At 37.2% G+C, this 24,636-nt stretch overlaps 1 protein-coding gene across 6 annotated transcripts in view; it reads left to right on the top strand.

Moving 5' to 3' along the window:
* The window catches only part of slit2 (slit homolog 2), a 73,223-nt gene that overhangs the window by 22,559 nt on the left and 26,028 nt on the right, over positions 1–24,636 (top strand). For 4 of the 6 annotated variants that reach the window (XM_079862096.1, XM_079862100.1, XM_079862099.1 and 1 more), the window contains exons 5-15: positions 13,012–13,083; positions 13,500–13,571; positions 14,424–14,495; positions 16,231–16,394; positions 16,753–16,885; positions 18,340–18,411; positions 18,505–18,576; positions 20,186–20,257; positions 21,447–21,590; positions 22,020–22,183; positions 22,607–22,630. In XM_079862096.1, coding sequence (XP_079718222.1) covers positions 13,012–13,083; positions 13,500–13,571; positions 14,424–14,495; positions 16,231–16,394; positions 16,753–16,885; positions 18,340–18,411; positions 18,505–18,576; positions 20,186–20,257; positions 21,447–21,590; positions 22,020–22,183; positions 22,607–22,630 — 1,061 coding nt within the window. The remainder of the gene's footprint in view (positions 1–13,011; positions 13,084–13,499; positions 13,572–14,423; positions 14,496–16,230; positions 16,395–16,752; positions 16,886–18,339; positions 18,412–18,504; positions 18,577–20,185; positions 20,258–21,446; positions 21,591–22,019; positions 22,184–22,606; positions 22,631–24,636) is intronic. The other 2 variants (XM_079862098.1, XM_079862097.1) reach the window with 1 other exon arrangement.

The following is a 24,636-nucleotide window of genomic DNA, read 5'->3' as shown; positions in this document are numbered from 1 at the left end:
ACTTTCAACGGCGGTACAGAAATCTGTCAGGATTCGTTAAAAATAGCATAATTTGTGTTTCAAAGATCAACAGAATTCTTTTGAATGTCATGAGGGCAAGTAATATACAAAAGCAAACATTCCTGTAAGATGAAACATTGTTACGTATTAAGACTTTTTTGAGCTGCAGAGGCCCAACAATGTACAAAACAATTGGTCTTGAAGTGTTATGCGTTTGTTTTCTAAATGTCAGATGTCATACATTTTTATGCTTGATGGCCAATTAAACACTGTGGGTGACACCACAAAACCATTTATTTTCATCGCTACATATAGGGCCCTATCTTGCACCCAGCGCAATTGACTTTGTACACCGAGCATGTATCATTCCTATTTTGCACCCGCGCAAAGCGCGCTTTTCCCTCCACAGAAGCACGTCGCTAAACTAGGGAATGAACTTGCGCTCCCTGGGCGGTTCAGCGCAAAAAAGGAGGCGTGTTCCGGCCGCAAACGTTCCTTCATGCTATTTTGCAGGTTTAGAAAACAATTGCGCCACTAACCAGGAAAAAATAGTTTAAAGTCAGTGGCCGTTGCGCATGTTATTCATATGCTATTTTAAGGGCGCATGCTTGGCCATAATCAATGTAGCGTGTGCACAACGCGCATACACTTTGATTCTCTCATCTACACAGAAGCACCAGTTTTAATTTTTGCAAATCATACATTATTACGATAGATAGATAGATAGATAGATAGACAATTTATTATAAAAGCATACATCTAGCTTACACATTTACCCAAATTATCATACGCCTGTTTAACCGAAGTTAATTTGGGTGGGTTTCTCCATTTCAATGTAACTTCTCTCTTTTACGGCCGTGACTAGAGCGTTGCTCTCCTTGGCTGTGAACCGCTCCTGGCGCGTGCCTGCTCTTAAAGGGAATGTGAGATGACGCTCTGATTGGTTTATTTCACATTACGCCCAAACCACACCTATGAATAATGAAGCTACTTCAGACCAACCCATTTTAGATTTGCGTCGGGCGCAAGAGTCATTTATTCCGCCGGGAAAATAGCAACAGCGCCAAGACCCGCCCACAAAGTTACTTGCGCTTTGCGCTTGACACTTGCGTTTCAGATCGTTAAAATAGGGCCCATAGTCTTTTTTAATGTAGTCCTTTACATTGCATAGTTTGTTGATAGTCTTTGAGGATGAGGGCATGTTTACACACCCTTTACTTATTGGAATCAGTCTAATTTGGCTGCTTCTATCAAGTGACATGAATTTGTGGCCCTGGAATTGTGCCAGTTTGGTGTGTGTGTGTCTGTGTGTGTGTGTGTGTGTGTGTGTGTGTGTGTCTGTGTGTGTGTGTGTCTGTGTGCTACTAAATCATATGTTTTGGTGACATATTTGTACCCAGAAGTGAGATGAATCTAACAAAACCTCCTTTTGGGGACACCCTCATTTGTTTAAAAAAAAATAGTTTGGTTTTCTTGAGGTGTGGTTTTAGTATTTATATCAAGCAGTATATAAAACACAATGGAAAGTCCCCATTTCGATAGCTAAGTAAACGTGTCAGTTGGCAGACATGCAGGGGGAGTTATTGATGAGTCATTTCTATTTTACTGAATGTTGTGTCTAAAAGCATGCATGGATTTGATCTTTCTTTGATTTTGTGTAATAAAAACTCTCCACTATGGTGTCTAGCTGCTCTGGAGATATAGGTGTGGTTAGGCAAATATTTGTGTTTGACAGACAGTGGTGACCGACTATTTATTGAAGTTTATGTCTGATGGACAGAACTGGAAAAAGAGCAACACGCCAACTATGAATAATCTTTTGGAGGCAAGTGTACAGACAGTGGTATGTATTTGTGTAAAGTGCATTATTGGCTTTCTGTGATTGCAGATGGTATGCTTCACCGGTCAATATGTTTTTAGACACTAAAACTAGCACGCTTTCACAGACACAGCCTTTATCAATGTGACCCGAGCACACAAACGCACACACTCACACCAAGTCTTTCTCTCTCGCTCTATAAACGCATGACTTAGGGCCATGTTTAAAGAGGGAGATGGAGAGAGTGGAGAAAAGTAAAAGAGCAGCTGAAGTGAGCACCAATTTGCCTTCCAGCTTTTGAAGGGTTTTTAAGATGCTCAGCTTTCAGTCCATATAAGACATAGAGGAATGACCTCTTAAACCACTACCAAACACAAAAACTTTGAATGTCTGCTCAACCCCAATGGTATTAACTGAATGCCATCCTTGCTTGGGCATTTGGATGTATGAAGTGGACAACTCAATATAAGAAGGTGTAGAATTTAAGGAAAATGTATCCAATAAAACTTTTGCCGTTGCCATTTTAAATTCACTCAAAAAAGGTGTGTAACTTAGTGTAACTTAGTTTTAAAAATTAGTTGGAAATTATGACAATAAAGAGTAGTTGATATAGAGGTACGCTTTTTCCTTTGAATGCGGATTCGAATAAAACAAAAATGCTGCTATCATGGAGCATTTCTATACATTCAATTTTGCAATATCACTGGAATGAAGAGTAGACCTTCTGATAAAAGTTGCACAGGACAGAACATTGCTGCTCTATAACAAAATCCGCCACTTATAAACCACAGCAAACGTATAACATTAAGTGAAATAGAAGTAGCAACAGATATTTTTTCTTCGTTATTGAGACATCTGTAGTGACCGAGTGTATAAGTAACTATAGAAGAAGAAAAAAATTGTGGGCCGGGGACTTTTCTATCCATCGGTTGTTGATTGGATATTTGGATGTGGACATTGCACTCAGATATTAACACACGCTTGCAGTCAATTGCAGAGAAACAGGGTTTAATCTGCCTGAGGTGACAAAGTCCGGCATATGTAACCAATAGAGAAGTCTGTCGTTTTCATCAGAAGATTGAGTGTTGATTTTAGTTTTGATTTTAATTACACATTAGGAGGTCAAAAATATTTTTTAAAAATGGAACACGCATGGATGAATCATTCACAACACGCATTTACTAAATTGATCGGGCAAATCATTTTCATTTCATCTTGTCATTAAATCTTCAACTTCCAGTGCTGACATTGCCATTCGTATCACTCACTAACAAAATGAAAAATCTTTTTTTTTTTCCCATTTTCAAGAAAAGATGATTGAATATGTTCACCATAATGCAGAATTCAGCTGCAGGTAAATAGAAGACAAAGTAAGAAACAAATTGTACCAAAAAATGTAATTCAAGAAAGATAATGACTAATTATTAGACAATTCTAGAAGAAAAATACAGTAAATATATAAAAATAATTTTTAATAAAAATAAGAATAAAAAACAATAGGTATGTTAATTACCTTGGGAACTTTAAAAACAGACTCACACTGGCAATAATTAATTACACAAGTTAGTACTTCATATTATTTCCCCTGATTTTCTGTTGGGTGGGTAATGCGCTCACTTGCCCACCCTTATTCTAGAAACTATGAAACTATGGACAGATGGACAAATATTGCTATATTCTCTCTCTCACTCTCTCTTACCCTCTGAGTGTGTGATCTATTAAGATAGTCAGACAGGGGTTGACAGATACACAAAGGCTTCTGCAGTTCTATTGTGATGGCAGCCTCACCATACAGTACGATCATTGTGTATGGCCTGCGGGTGGACTGTGTGTGTGTGTGTGTGTGTGTGTGTGTGTGTGTGTGTGATCATGGGACTTACACACTGCTCTGTGATGAATTACTCAGAGTGAGCAGATTATGCCGGTATGACATTGATATATTGAGACATCCAGTGAGATTTTATTGCATTCAAAATATGTGTGTGCGCGTGTATGCGAGCGGGTGGATGTATAAGGATTTTTGAGGGTGTAGAGCCACTTGTTATCACACGGGTGAATAATGACATCAAACTGCTCTCTCTCTCTCTCTCTCTCTCTCTCTCTCTCTCTCTCTCACACACACACACACACACACACACACACACACTGGTACACACTGTATTGAAAAAAACAGATGTTTTATAACTTCCAATGCCCGTGCATATATTAAACACATATTTTTGTTGTAATGTTTGTTTCAGCAAAAAAAAAAAAAAGGTCTGGATATCTGAACATAATCATATGGAGAAAAAAAAACTGTTTGCATTTATGTGTGTGTTTGCTTATATAGATGCATTATAGGCCACATGCAAGCATGTGTGAATGTTTGTGTGTTTTGGTTGGAGTGTATATTGAATTCCTGTCTTTGTGCTTTCTTGCTGTCATGGATACATGTTTTCGGGGTGTACGGTGGTCCATAGGAATCAAATGAGGCGTGAATAATATATCTCTTAATGACTTCATTCACATCAATAGCATTGACTCTAATGAACCTCCTGCCATGACTGGTGTGTGTATGTGTGTTGTGTGTGTGTGTGTGTGTTCATTCATGTGGCACTGCTGAAAGTAAACACACTTACGTGTGAGTTTTCATAGTTTTAAATTGAACTGTTGTGAAGTCAGGGGATTTTCCATTTATGCGAGTTAGTGTGTTTGTGTGAATGTGTATCCATGCATATTTGTTTTCACTGGCACATTTACATTTCTCTTTTGAAATTGTATGCATTATGGAGTGGAACATCATTCAAAGACAATCTAACAGACATACTTGTGTAGTTCATGGTAATTTGATCCCACAGTCTACAGGTTTCTCTGTTGGAGTTTGTTATTATGATTTAAAATGTCTGCATCTTTAGTGTTTGTCTGTACATGCTCAGATTGTTTAACAGTGCCAGCATTTGCCTTTTTTTTAGGCATATGTACCATAGAAATACCACATTTTTAATAGTTCCATGGTATTTCTTTAAAGTATGGTATTCTTTGGCATAAATATAATGCCACCTAAATATGGTAATCATTAAGGACCATGATATAGAGCAAATTGGCATGTTAGTTCATTATTTATTACATTGTAATACATTTACAAAAATTCATTTGAGTTCAGTTTATTGTGTTTTTGACCTTGATGTGTGAATATCATATTCAGTTGTGTTTTCAGATAACACTGCCAGCATTTACTGTTTTTTTAGGGATATGTACCGTTGAAATACCATTTTTAGGTGTTCTTTAAAGTATGCTATTCTTTGGCATAAATACTATGGTGCATGAATAATTAAATTAGCATGTTATTACATTAATGTTACATTGTAGTTACATTGTAATATGTTTCTTAAAAGTGAATTTGAGTCAAAAGATAGTTTGATGATTACTGCAAGAGTTTTTGACTTTGACGCGGTTTGTATCGCTACATTATATTTGTATGTTTGCTTTGGCCCTCATGCTTGCATACGTAACCTTCTGCGTGTGTGTACAAGCATCTGAAATTGCAATAAGAAAATCCCATGACAAGAATTTCAACCACAGAGCAGGCAGGAAAAATGAGCATCAATGAGAGAAAGCGTTTTTCAAAAATATAAAACACTGCAAACTGTACCAAAGTCATTGAATACATTCAAATGAGGCAGTAAATCAGTGTCTTTACGATCCCCCGAAGTGTCTATATGCGGTTTAGACATGAGGAATACTGCGCGGGACGGCAGAACCCTTCTGTGATGCTTTATGGCTTGGTCAGGCGTTAACAGAACCTTCCATTAGCCTTCAAACAAAATCTCCCTTCAACCATGATTATTTGTTCCTGAAGAACTCGTATGAGAGTGGAATTATGGGAAAGGTCACACAGAGAGAGGGAGATGATAATGTTGACTGTGTTTTGTATGTAATGTAATCAGATATGTAAAGCTGACATCTTAACAGCTGCTCTGGGCTGAGTTTTATTGATTGGTTCATGGTGGTTTAGGCCGAGGGAAACTTCTGGTAAGGCTGACTCGCAACCTGCTATTACAAATGTGAGGCGCACACACACCCGTGCAAACACACACACAAACTGCGGTGATCGTTAAGCAGTAAATTATAGAAGGAAATCCTCGACGGCTGTATGTAATTCCCACTGGCAGATTGAGTGTGACTGGAAAACCACACCATCTCCCTCCTCTCTTTCTGTTCTCTATGAGATTTTCAATCTGTGTTTTGTAATTGTAGATTACCGAGAAGCTGAAGTTGGTCTCATATACTTACTCAACGTGTGCGCTTGAGAAACTGAATCTTAAAGCTCCAAAATCAACAGCTCTGACAGACACATCCTTAAAGTGACCCACTGAAGAAATGGGCTTAAGTCTATGTACGTGTGTGTGTTTGAATGAGTGTGGAAAGGACAGATGGACTCAAGCAGCTGTGTGTGTAGCCATTGGTCATGACTGAAGTTTGCTGGTGTGTGAAAGACAACATTGAGGCCTCGTCTGTATTTGAACAGGAATATTTCAGTTTGACTCACCCACACACACATATACTGTCTGCTGGAATCGACGGCAAATAGCTACGAGACTCAAAACATCTTGAAAAGATTTAGAGAGCGAGAGAGGGGAAGAAAGGGGAAATAGAGTTACTATCTCCTGTCTTTCATCTTCAAGTGTTTCTTTGTCTCAATTGTTTCGATCTGTGTGTCTTAAAGAGAGAGAAAGAGCAACTGATAGACCGACAGAGGCAGAAAGAGAACGAGTCAGAGAGAATGGCACACAGGGAGACAGACGGAGAGAAAACAAGTGGTTGTGGGAAAGTTGGTGGTTGTCTGTGTGCACCCACACTGGCACAATCAAATCCTGCTCTCTCACATAAACACACACACTAAAGTCTGACTGACTTTTTGACCCTGAACTCAATGTAGTGCTGGACGCACAATATTTTCAGGATTATTCAACAACTTTAATACTGTAATGATTTTATTTCCCTTAAAGAGTGTTAGTAGATTTGTTTTTTAACGTCTTGTGAGTTTATGAGAGCATAAAACATGCTAATAATAATGAATTATATAATAAGTCATTAAAAACAATCAGTGATTAAATATCATTCTTCTGTTTATGCTTTTAATAAAGCAGCACGAAACCATGCCTTGATTATTTCGATGTTTATTTTACTTTTTGGATTAAGCTTTTTGAATGTTCTTGTCTTTAATAGCCAGCCAATATTCAAATGTAATTTTTGCACATTATAACTCACAAAAAAACTCTAAATGAATAAAGCAGAGTTTCCATTCCATTAGTTAAAGAGCCTAAAATTGTCACTTTCGGTAGGAAGTAAATTAAAGTTGTTGCCACTGGGAAAGAGCCTGTGGCTCTTTTAATAAATGTAATATATTACATGCGGTTTAGTGCATACAGACAGAACGCTGTGACAGTGAATTTGTCACGTATCCAGTCACCTCTACCGCACTACACTTCCCAGCATACCTCATGTTTCCCACCAGCACACCATCAGCCATCACCCCCTATAAAGAGACACTTCTCCTGCACTCCCTTGTCTGGTCTCGTCTATACGAACACCTTAAGACCGATTACCTGTACCTTACCTGTTCTGTGGAAACCTTACCTGTCTTCTGTCGTCTGCCATCCGTCACCCGTCCTTCGTCTGCGTCTGCAACTGCGACCGTCATCTGCAAATAGAGACATTCGTTCACAGCAAGCTAAGTCATCCTTCATCTGTTCTTCATCCATCATACCACCAGTCTGCATTCCTGTTCAGTTCTGTGTATCTGTCCAATAAACTCTGTGTTTGAACTCTTACCTGTCCGCATTCTTCTGTTCTGTGACAGTATTGAGCAATCAGCTGCAGATGTTTTCTGTTTGCGTGTAAGTGTGTGAGAAAGTTCTGGTAAGTTAGAGTGGCCAATCATTTTGATGATGACTTTGGCATTTCAGAATGACAAGAGCAACAAGTGAATTGAAAGTGACATTTTTAATGCTCCTCTAGAAATGTATTTGATATGTATTTTAGTCTTCATAGAAGATTGCTCAAGCAAGCATATTTTTAATCTACTATCCAGCATTTTATATGCAATAACTCTTACTGATATTTCACAGTCCTAACATTTCTTGAAACTGATTCCATGACTTGTCCTTTTTTTTACCATTATATTAATCTGGGTTTGCCAGTTCCAAACTTTAAGTGTACTCTCTATTTCTTTTACTAGAACTTGACTAGTGCCCACCTCACCAATATTTCAGTCTGTGTGTGTGTGTGTGAGAGAGAGAGAGAGAAAAGGATGGCAGTCTGTGCCCTCAGAGCCAGGCTTACAAGACGAGTGCTGAATGCCTCCAGTTCATAAACACCTCACTAATGAGCCTCTCAGGGGAAAGCAAATGATCAGCGCTCATTTCTTCACAGATCCCTCTAACATCTGCTAATGTGTGTGTGCGCATGACATTTTCATGGATGACAGGTGGTCTCCCCAACACCACTGGAAGTAAAGAGAGAGAGAAAGTGTGAAGCACACATTCAAGCTCAGAGTACTAATCCGTTTTCAGTGTTTTTATCAATGCACCTCGAGTGTTAGTGGAACTAAATACCTAGAGGAACAACTCACAAGTGACAAATTATATTAAAGTCACAATGAAACGGAAGTAGCAACAACAGATATTTTCTCACATATTGTGATGTGCGAGTGTAATGGGTTTTCAAAAAAGAAAAAATTGTAGGTCTGGGACTTCTTTCTATCCATCAGTTGTAGATTGGATTTTTGAGATGTGGATGTTGCGCTTCAAAATGAATGTGGGCTTGCAGTCGATTTTGGAGCGGCTGGGTTTAAGCAGAATAAATGATTGGAAAATTCCAGCATACGTCACTAGAGAGAAGGTCTGGAAAGTCCAGTTTTGACCTTTTGATGAAACATTATGAGATCAAATAAAAAAATACATGAAATTGAAACATACATGGATATTTACAACAAGATCTATAACATGCATTTACAAAATAGATAGGGGGAATTTTCATGTCATTTTAACCTCAAATTTGTCATAATATTTACTCAAAATTAAATGTAAATTTTTATAGCGAACATTTAAAAAGAGAAAATGCTCAATATCTATTTACATGGATGTTGGTACATTTGAACTTATTCAAGGGAAATGCCAAACAGGATGCCAATAATAAAAAGCCAATAATTTCAAAATGGTCAAAAATAAGCCAATGAATCTGTCATTGTGTATATAACTAAAGTGAACCTGATAAGGAATGTAAAAAAACAAAAGAATGTGAAAGAAAGAAAAATAAAAGACTTGAAAAATGGTGTACAAATGCAGAATTCATCAACTTGGGCTTGTTCCGGCCAGATGCGCATTGGCAATCGATTGAGAGACTCATATCAGGGACAGTTTCACCCTGGCTCAAACTAAAAATCTCTACACTTGCCGCCTGACTGAAATAAATGTTTTTGATGCTGTCCTAGCAAATCCAAACACTTCCAGCTCTGATGTTTGTGTGCTTATCGTGCCATTTGGGGAGATAGCAATGTTTCTTGTTCGTCGTATTGGCGGTAATTTAACGTTTGCTATCAAAGGCTCAAGGATGTGATCTGTTTCTCGCTCTCTCTTTCCACTCATTCCTCCCTATCAGTTCAGTCTTCCCTCTCTTTCCTTCCTTCTCTTCCTCTCTGTATTTGTCGAGCACTGTGTAGCAAGGTAGATACATTTTTGTTGAATTTTAGTTTTATTCCACCACAAACTATATAAACAAAATTCATAATTTTTTTTAAAGTGTTGTTTTGCTCATCCACAGTGCATGGAAAAGAAAATGTAAAATGTGTCCATGTAAAGCAGCAACAAAAGACCAAGCAGAGTGCTTTTGCCAAGCAATCGGTTACTTAAAGTCTCGGGGCCCAGGACAAAATGTTAATCGGTGGGCCCCCACTTCCAATGAGAAGGCTATAGCATAGTGCACTTTAGTGGGCCCCCCTCGTCACGGGGCTCGGGGCAACATTCTCGGTAGCCCATCCCCCAGCTACGACCCTGGTTGGCGTTAGACAGAACTTTTGCATAGTTGTCCTACTATTTCCTGAGTCTACTTACTGGCCTTTCAAGTCAGTTATGACTACAGGATGAAAGTCACATCGCATTATTAAAATTCATCAGCCAAGCATATATGTTTTATAATTGATACATTTTTAATTATTTTTGTTTTATTAATATTTATTGTTTTATTAAATATTACTATATTTCTGAGTCATTGACATCTATAATATCTTTACAAGGTTAATGGACATAAGTAAACCTAAACAAAAACACTTAGTGCACTGTAGTAGATGTTTGTGTCTGTGTATGGTTGTCCATGCTGGTAAGATTGCACTGCCCCCTAGTGGATGAAGATGTAATTCATCACTGCGGATACATCCAGACAAATGTGTGTGTTTGAGTGAATATTTTTGATATTATAAATACCTGTCTGTCTCCCTGGCATTTTTCATTTAAATCCTGCTGCTCTGTGATTGGTGCTGTCATGTGCCAGTCATGGAAATGACAGGCATCTAGATGAATAGAGCCCTCAACAGACAGATTGGCCTGACATCGACACACACACACACGCACACACAGACACACACACACACATAAACACACACAGACGTTGATCTATTACGGTCAGTGTCTAGTTTTTGGAGACTGAGTGTCTGTGTCCCATTATGATTGACGGCTGAGGAATTTGACTGACAGGTCTGGCTAGCTGAACTAGCTATTCACAGTCTGTAAGGGTCCCATGCTGTGTGTGTGTGTGTATGTGTGTGCGGGTGTACGTCTATAAATGAGAGGATTGTCTTTGAGGGTCTGCTTTGCGTGAGGGAAGACACTTCATTAAAGTCACCCCCTACTGAAACGCACACACAGGAACCCGCAAGCATGCATGGGTGCAAAGGTCAACCTTTGAGAACCCCTTGAATGTTGAATCATGTGACCGGGGCTTAAAATCTGATCATGTGACCGCATAAAAACATCAAGTGTTTCGGTTGCGGCTATTATAATTGATATTCATTGAAATGAATGGTCATAATTAGTGCAGATGGGCTCTCCATAACTCATTATGTTCATTCTCAGTGTATGAAAACAGAGAGAGATAGAGACATAAATCATTGATTAGATTAGTTTAACTTCTCTTAGTGTTTTATTGTGTTATATGAGGTATTTTTGTCCCTCAGCAGGTGAAAAGAAAGAGTGAAAGTGACAGAAAATGAAGGACAGAGAGCAGGAATAAAGCAAGGATTAAGCTTCTGTTAGTTTTTGTTCAATTATTGAAAAGAGGAAGAGAGCGAGTGAAGCACTTCCTCTGAAGGTGTTCAGAGGTCATCATTCAACCCTCTTACTCTCTCTTTTATTCTCTGTTTCTTTCTTAGCTCTCGATCCCCTCCTGGGTGTTCCACTCTATGCTGCCACTGAAGTTGTGTGTGTGTGTGTGTGTGTGTGTGTGTGTGAGCCCTCACTAGTTGTCAAGCCCACCTCCCACCATGTCTTTGTGTGTGTGTGTGGTGCTTTATTTCGATGTTAGTCGCCCTGTTAAACTGGGAACAGTTTTTTTAATTGTTTTGTTTCAATGGTTTGATTGCCTGTGCCTGAATTCATCTCGCTCTCATCTGGGTGACAGCTGGAATGTTTGTACTGTAATCCAGACGTACGTTTGATCTCATAAATGCGCACGCAGACTGGTGTCGGTGTCCTGTACAGACACAGATGAACCTGATTAAAGACAATTCCCATTCAGTTCACGCTCAGGTCATGTCAGGATGACATTTTTAAAGAGCACTGAAGACTTAACCATGGCTGTTTAAATGTCTGCTCTCTGATGCCTAAAGAACCAGGGACTTCAGTTAGAAATGTTTGTTCAGTCTCATCATAACTGTTTGCGTGAGAGTCTGCTGTGTGTGTGTGTGTTTTTGTTGCATTTCTTCTTGCAGAAGTTACATTTTTAACTATGTTATCATTCTGTTCTTGTTTTCCTTCCTGCTTTTTTGTCTTTTGTTGTTTATTTTCTCCCGCTGACAGTGCCTGCATATATCAATGAATCTTTTGTGTGTTGTTTGAACACACGGCTATTAGTTATGTGTAGGTTTCACACTGGAGGATTTTGCTAAAGTGATCAATAATATTATTCCTTCATTTTTTCTAATCTCTTCTCTTTGTCCTCTTTTTCATATTGACCATATTTATCTAAAGCTGTTGTTTGAGACAAATTGTAGTAACCATAAAGTGTTTATGTCGCTGTATAATGAAATCATTAAGTCTTCGCCTCTTCTGCCAGTCTTAGATTTTGTCATTATTTACTCACTCTCATATCATTCTAAACCTGTATGATTTTCTTTCCTCTGTGGAACACAAAAGAGGATATCATTTCAATTTTCCATGCAGTTATGGGGATTGGTGCCACACACAAAACAAAAAACAATATGAAAGTATCCTAAAAGTGACCCAGACAACTTGGACGCTATATTCCACTTCTTCAGAAACCATACAATACCAATAATAATTATTCAGTGGAACTCTTGACATCTGTCTCAGCTCTCGGTGATGTGTTCGTAGCGTTGTCTGATTCATAAGCGAAACATTATTTTAATCTTTTCAGTGACTCTCTACCAGAGGGCCAGGGCCCTCTATAGGGGGCGGCAATAATTCTTACAAATATTTACATTTAGTTATTAACATGATCTTTATTAAAATCCTAAAAACACTAAAAATATCAATGTACAACATTCAACTGACATCAACATGGACCATCAAGAACCACTGAATTAATCTGTCTTATTTTATATATAGATTGTTGATAATCTAGATTATCAACTTTAATTTCATATGGCTTCAGAAGACTTGGAGTATAGCACACAAATCATATAGACCATTTTTATGATACTTTAATGTTATTTGATGATTGAAAGCTCCAGTTCCCATTTACTGTATTGTTATGTCGTGCATTTCTCCTTTTGTGTTCTAAGGAAGAAAGAAAACCATACAATTATGAGTCAATTATGACAGAATTTTGACAGTTGATGTCTCACAGTCTGCCTTTGCTTTTGTCGTACACCAGAAAGGGGAACACAGTCTGTGTAAATAGAGCTTTAGATCATTTGAATGCATATCTGTCTTCATAACTGCTAACGATTGTTAATGTTCTCTTTCTCTATTTTACAGTGACCTTAGTGAAAATCAAATCCAGGGGATTCCTAGAAAAGCATTCAGAGGAGCTACTGAGATCAAAAACCTGTGAGTTTTCTGTAACTATGTGTGAAATAGAGAGAGAGAGAGAGAGAGAAAGCGCTTTGAATTAATGACTGTGTGCTTTAATGAGATGCCCAGGCAGACTGACCATCACACACACACACACACACAGATAGGAGGAGTGGGCAGTGCAGGTAGACAATAGTGGAGGAGAACACAGCAGACAGAGTGAGGAGGCTGCAAAGTCAAGAACAGTAATTGGGGGAGAAAGAAAGAAAGACTGTGACAACAAAATGAGTGAGAGAAAAGAAAGACAGATTGAGGAACAGGAGAGTGAAAGATTAATATTGTTTATTAGTAAGGAACGGTGTTTCTGAGAGTGTATTACCATATTACGATAATCATTTAACACCAAACAGAAGAACTTCAAACATTTTCTCTCTGTCTTTTTCCTCTTTCAGGCAGCTGGACTACAATCAAATTTCCTGCATTGAAGATGGAGCGTTCAGAGCTCTTCGGGACCTAGAAGTACTGTAAGTGCACTGCATGTGTGTGTGTGTGAACTTGTGTGATTGTGTTCTGTTGATTTAAAGCCACAGCAGAGATATTTTCAGATATCCAGGTCTCTTTAGACTTGGGTCAAAGCTGGGCAAAACCAGTTTTGGGACTGTTCCAGAAACTTTGTTTGATTTTAAGATTGGAATTGAGATTAGAAAAGTGTATATTCATGTTAAATTGGTATGGATTTCTATGTATGTAGACTGCATGCTGTGTGTCTTGGCTGTTAGATCATGCCTGTATGGTGTTGAATAATTGTATAAAACGCATATCTGCTTTTTAAAGTGGGATTAGTGGAATCCTGTTAGAGAAAATGGAATCAAGACAGATAAATGGGATTGTGTCAGATTATTTTACTAGGATTATTTTGATGCTTTGTGACAAATGGACAGATGAGGTTTTAGGAGCAGAAAGATGTGAATCTATGCTTATAACCATACGCTTGCATGGAGGCACACTGATATATTGCAAAGAAAAATCAAATCAACATTATAAATTTGTGTATGGATTATTGTAATATAGGACAAAAATTAAAAGGATAGTTCACCCAAAATTCTGTTATCACTGATTCACTCTTATTCAAAGCATTTCTTTCTTGTGTGGGACACAAAAGGAGTTATTTAGCAGAATGTCTAAGATGCTCTTTTTTATACAGTGAAAGTAGATGGGGACCAGGGACAGCTGTGGTCACCATTCACTTTCATTGTTTAGAGCTGCTTGGACATTTTGCTTCCACACAAGCTAAAAAGTAATTTGGGTTTGTATATGTTTGTTATCTAAATAGGTCTATAATATTATTATTATCTTTCTCTGTCTTTGTTTTACAGCACACTGAATAACAACAATATCTCTCGCTTGTCTGTGGCCAGTTTTAACCACATGCCCAAGCTCAGAACGTTGTGAGTATCTCTCTCTCTCTCTCTCTCTCTCTCTCTCTCTCTCTCTCTCTCTCTCTCTCTCTCTCTCTCTCTCTCTCTCTCTCTCTCACACACACACACACACACACACACACACACACACACACACACACACACACACACACACACACACACACACACACACACACACACACACACACACACTTAAACTGCTTTAAACCAGTTCTTCAGACTGTCGTTGGTTATCCAGCACTTATCATGCTGGCCCTTAATAAGTGTGATTATGGGGTAATAAGGTGTAATAACTGTATTAATATGTATGTTTCATTAGCATACATTATGTAGATTGTAGTCCTTTGTGTGTGATCATGATTTAATCCCATTTATGTGATGAGCTAAAATTGCTATATCAGTATTCTGGTCTTTGTTAGCTAAACGTCAGCAATAGATGATGGAAAGAAAGCCAGTGAATGACAAGATGGGAATGATAATGTCATTACCCCCCCCCCCCCCCCCCCCCAAATGATAGATACAGTTAGTAAATAGTCATAGACTGCGGTAAACATACAGTGTTGTTATTGTAAATCTATAGTAAATATATATATATATTAGATAAAAAACTTAAACTTAAATGAAATATTGCATTTGTAACTAACTGAAATAAAATAGATTTAAGTTGAAGTACTAAAATTACTGAAATAAAACTGAAATAAAAATAAATTAAAGCTAAATAGAAATACAAAAACTAGTAAAATGACTAATTACTAATAATAATTATAATTAATTAATTGCACTAAAATGAAAAAATCAAAAAATGACAGTTAATTTAAAATATTAATAAATATTGTATTAGTATATAAATAATACTAAAATAACACTGTTACCATAGTTAAACATTCCATAGAAAAAAAAAAAAGGTCAATAGATTATAGGGGTTCAATCGTTTTTTTTTTTAAATGTTAAAATGTGTAAAAAACAAAAACAAAAAACAATTAAAGTAAAAATCCCAAATTGTATTTTTTCCGCTATTCAGTAGAGTCGTTAAACATCATGTAGTCAAAGTGACCTTGTTTTACTGATTTAGTTATGTTAATTATATTCAATTATTTATATTTTCTGCAGGCAAAATTGAAGGTATCATATTGATAATTAATATAACATTAAAGCACTATACCTGGTGAAACTTGAAATGGTTGAAGTGCAGTGTTCTGCTGCATTTCAGTGGAACAAAGTGATTTTCATCATTCTCTCTCGACCCAAAATATTCAAAAGCCTTTTCGAGGCCCATTGGGGAAAGAATTCTGGAGAGAGGTATAACAAGAGCAGCCCATTTCAGTGCTTTCTACAGCTCAGTTCTGTGTGAAGTTGGTCCTATGTCTATGTGATGATTTCTGCCATGACAAAATAAACACATCCTCTTCTGTCTCAACACATCCTCTACTGCCATCATGTCATGTTAAAAAAAGATAATTGGCTTATTACATCAGGCTTGTACAGTCAGTTACAACTAAATATGGTTTGGGTTTGTTTGTAACATTAATCATGTGAAGGGAAGGACTCTTAAAGGTGCTGACCGCACAGAAACACCAGAGTTTGCGTTTTTGTTTGCAAGTACAAGACTGAAATATATTAACATGAAACTGTTTGATGCAAAGTCGATAACACTAACACACACTCTCTCACACACATGCTCATCAGCTTAGACTGCCGTCGGACCCTCAAGTGACTCTTTCTCTCACACTCTCCATCTCTCTAGTCGTCTGCATTCTAATAATCTGCTATGTGATTGCCATGTGGCCTGGCTCTCTGATTGGCTGAGACAGAGGCCCCGCCTCGGCCTCTACACACAGTGTATGGCCCCGCCCTCCCTGAGGGGCCACAACATTGCTGAGGTTCAGAAGAAAGAGTTTACGTGTACAGGTGAGTTTGTGTGTGTTCGTGCTGTTTTATTTGTGTGGCTTATTGATAGGAGATAAGGGCTTATGAGGATAAAGAGAATAAATACATGTATTTGCTGTTTTGTTTTGTCAAAGCTTTCATATTCTGTTCATTTTTCTTTGCTCATGCTTTCAAGACTTCAGTGAAGGCAAGTTATTTGTGCTGAAATCACATGGACAAAAAAGCTTCTTTACGTCAATTTGCATTTGGTTGCAATATGCAGTACACAACATTTTTGCTTGAGAATTGTTTATTTATTGAATTCAACCTTCAAACTCAACCTTCCTTTGTGTAGCTCATACCTCTACATCCCTGTCATCTCTTTGTATGTGTGTTTTAGGGGCCCAGTCACACTCGTCCTGTAGTGTGCTGCAGTGTCCTGAGCTGTGCACCTGCAGTAATAATATAGTGGACTGCCGGGGGAAAGGACTGACTGAAATACCTACCAACCTGCCAGAAACCATCACTGAGATGTGAGTGAGGAGCAGACACACACACACACACACACAGGTTCGCTATCTTTGTGGGGACTGTCCATAGGCATAATGGTTTTTATACTGTACAAACTGTATATTCTATCCCCTTACACTAACCCTAACCCTAAACCTACCCATCACAGAAAACTTTCTGCATTTTTTTTTTTTTTTTTTTGAACTCATTCTGTATGATTTATAAGCTTGTGTACCCATGGGGACCTCAATTTAGGTCCCCACAGTGACTCAAGTCCCCATGAGTCTGTGTGCATTCGGGTTTAAGTCCCCACCAGGATAGAAAAACATGTACGCACGCACACACACATGCAGATTATGTTTATATGTCTTCCTCAGTCTTCTGTTAGGTTGAGTGTAATGGTGGATTTGCCCCCTTTTTGACAGATGCAACTTCCACATTCCACACACACACATACACAGTGAGGGTTGTATCTGTATCAAATATTTTAACTACGGAGGCCATGCTGAAGTCATGCACATTAATTCCAGTGTGGAAATGGATTTATTTTATCAATGGAATCTCTTCTGAGGGCCAACGCTCTGCCAATGGGGTCTGGATTGAGACGCCACATCTTTTTTTTTTATCTGTTGTGCCTCTCACTGCCAGGGTCATTGTCTATTTTCCTTCTTCCCATCTCTCTCTGTCTGTCATCATCTCTGAAAGCTGCTTGCAGGGTCTTGGCAGATGAGTCAGATTATCTCATTTGGCTTCGGTTGAATGACATGTGTGTGTATGTGTATGTCCGTCCACCTATGCGGGGGCCTGATTTTCATGCTCTGTCAACTTTGGAGAGCTTATCTGATTTATGACATATTTACTGTCAAAGAGAAGAACAGATTTCTAGAGAGAGACAGCAAGAAGGAGAGATGTTATAAATATGTTGAATGCTAGAGTACTGAATGAATAATATATTTATGATTCATAATTAATTATCGGAGCCTTGACTTGGCAGGTGGGAAAATTACAGCTGATGTTGATTTATATTTTATTGCACCAACATAATATCCATCTTTAATCACATTTTTGCATTTAGCAAAAAGTTCATTAGCTTAAGTGTGTGATTTTTACAATGCTAAAATGTTTTCTTTTCAAGTTTTTCATTTTGATTTGTATGTGCATGTGTCTTTGGTTAAAAGCGGTCTCAAGTAAAAGCAGCAGTTTTGGTTTACAGTTGTAGAAGTACAATAGTTAGCCATCAGCAATGTAATGAAAAAATAACATATAAGTAAAAAATAAAACAGGTGATTGTGAGGAAGGTATTTGAAATAAGTAATTGCAAGAATCACCCAATCATTCTCATACTCTTCCAATAACTCCTCAGTAGTGCCGTCAGAGCCCATCATTTTCCAGTTACCCTCACCTTTTTGCGATTTGAATTATTCCCTCTGCAATGTTCCTTCCATTTGTTGATCTGGCTTATTCTCTCTGTTCACAGTCGACTGGAGCAGAACTCCATCAATATTATTCCGCCAGGAGCGTTCTCACCTTACAAACGGCTGCGGAGAATGTGAGTGTGTGTCCGTGAGAGAACACATACACACACAATCACACAAAAACACACTTATTCCTCATCTATTTCTAATTTTCTTCTTCTTTTCAGAGATTTGAGTAATAATCAAATAACTGAATTGGCTTCAGACTCCTTTCAAGGTCTCCGATCTTTGAATTCTCTGTGAGTATATATGTATTTATATACGTGTGTGTGCGTGAGAAGAGAATGTAAGAGTTATATTAAGCTTCCATCATTCTTTCAATTATTGATGATCTGACTCATTCAAGCTTTTAGAGGACAGAGCAGATAAATCCCTACAGGGTCTGAGTCAACCCAACCACCATTCAAATATACAGGACACCTGTCATTTAAATAGATAACAACTTTTAAAGGCAACCTCAGTCATTTTTCTCTCTTTACATACAGTACACAATAGTACTCTCAATCCCATCTCATGAGAAAACAAGTCATTTACGAAATGGCGATTTTGTGTGAATATTTACAATGTGATTCGTTTTAGAAAAAAAAAAGTATGACAATTCCAAGACACGCTGAAGAAGGCCTGAGAGCTGAAATGACACATTATGAGATTATACATATTGACACACCATAATGAGACAATATAAGAGAGAAGAGAGTGCAGGGTAAACGACAATGTTGAACTGAATTCCAAGACAAATAACATTAACAAAAAAAAATGACTGCACCTTTAAAGAAGCTTTATACTGTATATGGCTATATAGCCTTAGAATATGAAACACACTAATGTAAGCCCTTTCTCTAATCTATTAAGTTATTTGTTTTGGCCTGGTATTTTCAGTGTGCAAATGTGCGTGTATTTTTTTAGGGGATGTGATGTATATGTCCTACTTGCTTGGTCTCTGTATTTTCTTTGGTTTACTTTACTGACCGGGTTCCAATGAGCCAGAACTTAGTGGGCGGAACAGTTCTCCCTCTCGCTCTCGTTCCCTTTGGACCAGCCTCTTAGGAACACCAGCCAGCCATTTAAAATCTGTCCTCCTAAAAAAATACAACTTCAAGCCAGAAGAGTGATCCAATGTGTAACATAAGCGAACACACACATGCAAGTCCTGATATGACATCACAGTAATGAAATACTTCAAATGCAGGCTCAGACAGAATTTGCAGAGTTTTTTTTTTATATATATTTTTGATGAAATCTGTGGTATATTTCTCACGAGAAATTGAGTGTGCTACACACTGATTCATAGCTGAAAGCATTATTAAATAAGGACAAATATTTAATGAATAAACATACAAGAGCACAACTTTGTGAATGACAGACGTTCCAAATCTGCAGAGCTTTCTGTGTGGGCCTGCACATATGTATCAGCAAATAGCCAAAAGCCACAATGCCATTATTCATTCTGAAATAAAAATGCCAAGAATTTTTTAGCCCTGCATGGCTCTTACAGATTAGTCTTGAATTTCCCAGTATTCCTCACCCATTTTTACAACAACCTCAGCTTGCGCATGGTTATGGACCATTAAGATACAGTAATGAATATGAGCTGTAATTGATATATTCATCATAAGAAGATTATTGTGCACTTGTTTTTTATGATTTTACCTCATGAATCTGGGTCCACATGATTTCGTTTGTGTTTAAATATGATTCGTCATTGGTTACACTGGGTTGATTTGTGTTGGTACGTCTTGTGCTCTGTTTAAGGAACAATTTCTGATGAATGGGTGTGTGTGTGGGTGGGTAATGAACATCTTTAATCTTTGCTTTTATTTAATGTTCCCTTGTGTTTCTGCCTTTCAGGGTTTTATACGGGAATAAAATCACTGAACTTCCCAAAGGCGTTTTTGATGGACTATTCTCATTGCAGCTACTGTGAGTAATGCACATTCTGTGAATTTATGCTTGAAAATGCCATGAAGGCAGGGCGTTTATTTCTCTGTGTGTGTGTGTGTGTTCAGGTTTTGTCAATTCTGACGACCAGCCATTGGAAAATGGCCTAATAAACATGCTAAATAATACCTTGATTAAAATACAAAAAGGGGTGTGTGAGGTGGAATATCATTAGCTCAGTATAGAGTTGTCAAGATACCAAAGTTTCAGTTGTTGATACCAATTCCATGTTAACATAAATACCACATATGAAATGCTAATAAACACATTACTTTCTTCAAAATTGAAACATTCATATATAAAACATAGTCTTCAAGAATTTCTCAGTAAGTCAGCATTGCTTCAAGTAAACAGTCAATAATAAAGAGGGATATTTTGACACAAAGCTTATACCTCACAAACCAGTATCAACTTGGTTCTGAAGTTCTAGTGACATCACTATAAGATCAATAGATATACTGGCTCAGTATAAAAACAAAAGATGTTCACACTAGAAAAAACCAAACGTCTGTGTTTGCACTGTGAGGATACGACTGTAAGCTTCACCCATTCGCCTGATGACAGACAGCACAACTGGACATACATTCACACACATACCACACACACTTCCGCTGTATGTGCGTGTGGGTGTAAAGGGTATGTTTAGGAAATGCTTGTTAATCCAAGTATTTATAGGGGTTTAACATGACCATAAGCATTTGGTGCTACTACATAACATTACAACCACACATGTGCTCAGACTATTTTGAAAGTGAATATAGATAGACTCTTGCAGACTTTAGAAATTATTCTGAAATAACTATCACAAAAAAAACTCAACTCACATTTGTGCATGCTCACAATTATAAAAGTTTGGTGCCAATAACTCAAGCACATAGACATTTGTATTGATTTGCAGGAGATGCCGAACATACATTCTGTTTATATGAGAGCTGCTTTGTAAAATAAAGCCTCTGTTTATTCACAACTTTGTTCTCCCATAAGGCACTGTAAATGAGTCTGGAAACCACAGGGAATATTTTTTTTAAGTCTCTCTCATTTGTTTGTCTATAAATGTTAATCTATTTGTAAATGCCATTTGTAATATCTCAATTTAATACGCATGTATAGATTTTTCTGCTTGCCTGAGAGATTTGGGTAAAATGTCACATGCAAATGTTTATCCCAACAGATTGCTAAATGCGAACAAGATCAATTGTTTGCGTGTAGATTCTTTCCAAGACCTGCAGAATCTAAATCTTCTGTCGCTTTATGACAACAAACTCCAGACCATCGCAAAGGGAACCTTCTCTTCTCTCCGATCCATCCAAACCCTGTGAGTAACGTTCGTTGAAAAATGAGTAAAAATGATTGACATTCTACTGTAATTAAGATATCAGGGGGAAAAAAGACAAGGCAAAATAAAAAAATATGATTTTGCAAACATCTCTTTATAATGCCATATTTACTTTTTTACTTGTTATACTATTTTCACTCAATGATAATATGACTGTTAGCATGAAAATACATTGCTGCCTTTATATTGTCGGAAAGTAGGTCACTTGGATCATTGTTTTTGATAGAACCTTGGTATAGAATATTAGGGCCATGCATGATCAATTTCATACAGTCATATTTCAGGCTGATCAGTAGATTGGGAGTAAAAATGTGAACGTACTTTTTTGGTTAGTCAAGAAACTGCACACATTAACTATCACCGTCAATCACAATTTTCTTATTTTTTTTTTTACATTTTGTTTATCAGTCATTTAGCCCAGAACCCCTTCATGTGTGACTGCCATTTGAAGTGGTTAGCTGACTACCTGCAAGACAACCCGATTGAGACCAGCGGAGCTCGATGCACCAGTCCCCGCCGCCTTGCGAACAAACGCATCGGCCAGATCAAGAGCAAAAAGTTCCGCTGTTCAGGTACATACACACATGCACATTGGTATTTGGCATTGGTATTTTATCGGTCATTTGCCAGACTTGCTCACAGACGCTAAGTCGATTGATCCTGCTCTTCCTGTCTGCTCCCAACAGTGGACTTCGGTGTCAGTGAGAATGTGTGTTGGTAATGGTGAAAACATCTTAGTCAGCTTTCACTTATATAGATATATATACGCAGTTCCAAGGGTCTCAGCATGAGTTATCTTCTCCTGCCTAAGCAGATTATGAATCAGAATGCAAATGTGAGCATGTGTGGGTATTAATAGTTTACTGTCTGTCAGTTGAGTATTGATCGCTGTGGGGTTATAAATGAGCAGGATTTCTTGATCAATATTCATATTCATTTATTGATCTACACACACAGCTCTCCTCTCAGTTATCTGTATATCTTTCTTTGTATAGCTAAAGAGCAATACTTTATACCAGGTATGTTCAACTGCTAAACATTTTTTCTGTGTGTGTACTACTTAAAAGCTTTTGGACACTAATGCACGCAAATCACACACACATTATAATGTAGATGAAAAAAAACATTTGTGCACCAAAAGTTGCTGAGATTTTTGCTGTGGAAAAGCTGCTTACAATGGTGCTGTATTCTTGCGTAGCACATGGTCAATGACAATGTTATTTTTTGTCAGAATCTAATAATTATTTACTCTCTAATTTATAAGAAAAAAAATACATTAAAAATGCCATTCATACACACAATGACTGGAATATAACTATTCTATTATGAACCTGTTTTTATTTTGTTGATTAAAATTAATTTGTTGTTTTGAAAATTCATATATCAGGGTGATAAAACTGTCCTGATATTATAATGAAGAACGTCTTTTAAAATAATGAAATTCTTGAACTGAAAACCTTAATTAGTTTAGCATTTATCTTATATTGTATGTCTTACATATACACTACCATTCAAATGTTTGGGGTTGGTAAGATTTGTTTAAAGTCTTTGCAAGAAGTTTCATATGCTCACCATAATTTATTTGTAATTTCATATATTTTAGAATGTAATTTATTCCTTACGTTTTCAGCAGCCTTTACTCCAGTCTTCAGTGTCACATGATGCTTCTGAAATAATTTTAATATGCGGATTTGGTGCTTGAGATATATTTCTTAAGATTAGCAATGTATCAATGTTGAGAATAGTTGTGCTACTAATATTTTTTTTGGAAACTGTGATACATTCAAGATTCTTTGATGAATAGGAGGTTAAAAAAATTGCATTTATATGAAATATAATAAAATATATTTTATAATATATAACTCTCTCTCTCTCTCTCTCTCTCTCTCTCTCTCTCTCTCTCTCTCTCTCTCTCTCTCTCTCTCTCTCTATACAATTATATTTTAAATAGGGCTGTCAAACGATTAATCGCGATTAATCGCATCCAAAATAAAAGTTTGTGTTTACATAATATATGTGTGTGTATGGAGTATAATAATTTTCTATATATAAATACACACACATGCATATATATTTAAGAACAATGTGTTATTTATATATAAAATATTTATATATAATATAAATTATATATAATATAAATATATATACACAGTATATACATGCAAATATTTCTTAAATATATACATGCATGTGTGTGTATTTATATATAGAAAATAATTATACACCGTACACACACATATATTATGTAAAAACAAACTTTTATTTTGGATGCGATTAATCGCGATTAATCGTTTGACAGCCCTAATTTTAAAACTTTTTGAATGTTGTGTACACATGTATTCAGGGTGTGTATGAAATGACATTTTTAGAGTATTAAATTCAAGCTATTCTTAAAAATTATATAAAGTTGTTTAAAACCAAAAACCAACATGAATACAATGAGTTTATTTCTAAGAACTTGGCACTTGTGTATTAAACTAAATTACTAATACAGTATGGTGGCTTTTACAGTAATTTGTTAGATGAGCTAACAAACAAACAAATGGCGCTTCAGTCTAATGTTAATTTGTTGTCACCAGCCTGATCAGTGTCACTGTTGCTGTGCGCATGCTCACAAATTGCACACGGTGGCATGGATCTAAAAACACGGGTTTTCCAGCATTCGTCAGTGTGTGTTTGAGTGCTTGTGTATTACATATTCTCTCTCTTCCTTTCTCGCACACACACTCAGGGATTCATCATATCAATAAGTGTAAGTAACTGACACAAAACCAGTAAGACGTCACCCAACAAGCCCCTCCCCCTCAACCTCAACCCCAGCCAATCACAGACCAGGAACCCAAATATATGTGAAAATGTGCTCACAGGTTTATTGAGCACACGATGTGAATTGAATGTGTCTGTGTGTGCGTTTGACTGTGCGTATAACCGCTGGTTCATGTGTTCATTTACTGTACAATAACTGCAATGTTCCTGCCACACTGTTTCTTTCTTCTCTCCCCCCCCCCCCCGGAAGCTCTTCTCT

Source organism: Squalius cephalus (genome assembly GCF_949319135.1).
Source record: "Squalius cephalus genome assembly, chromosome: 2".
Classification (NCBI taxonomy): domain Eukaryota; kingdom Metazoa; phylum Chordata; class Actinopteri; order Cypriniformes; family Leuciscidae; genus Squalius; species Squalius cephalus.
This window is presented reverse-complemented; position numbering and strand designations above follow the sequence as displayed.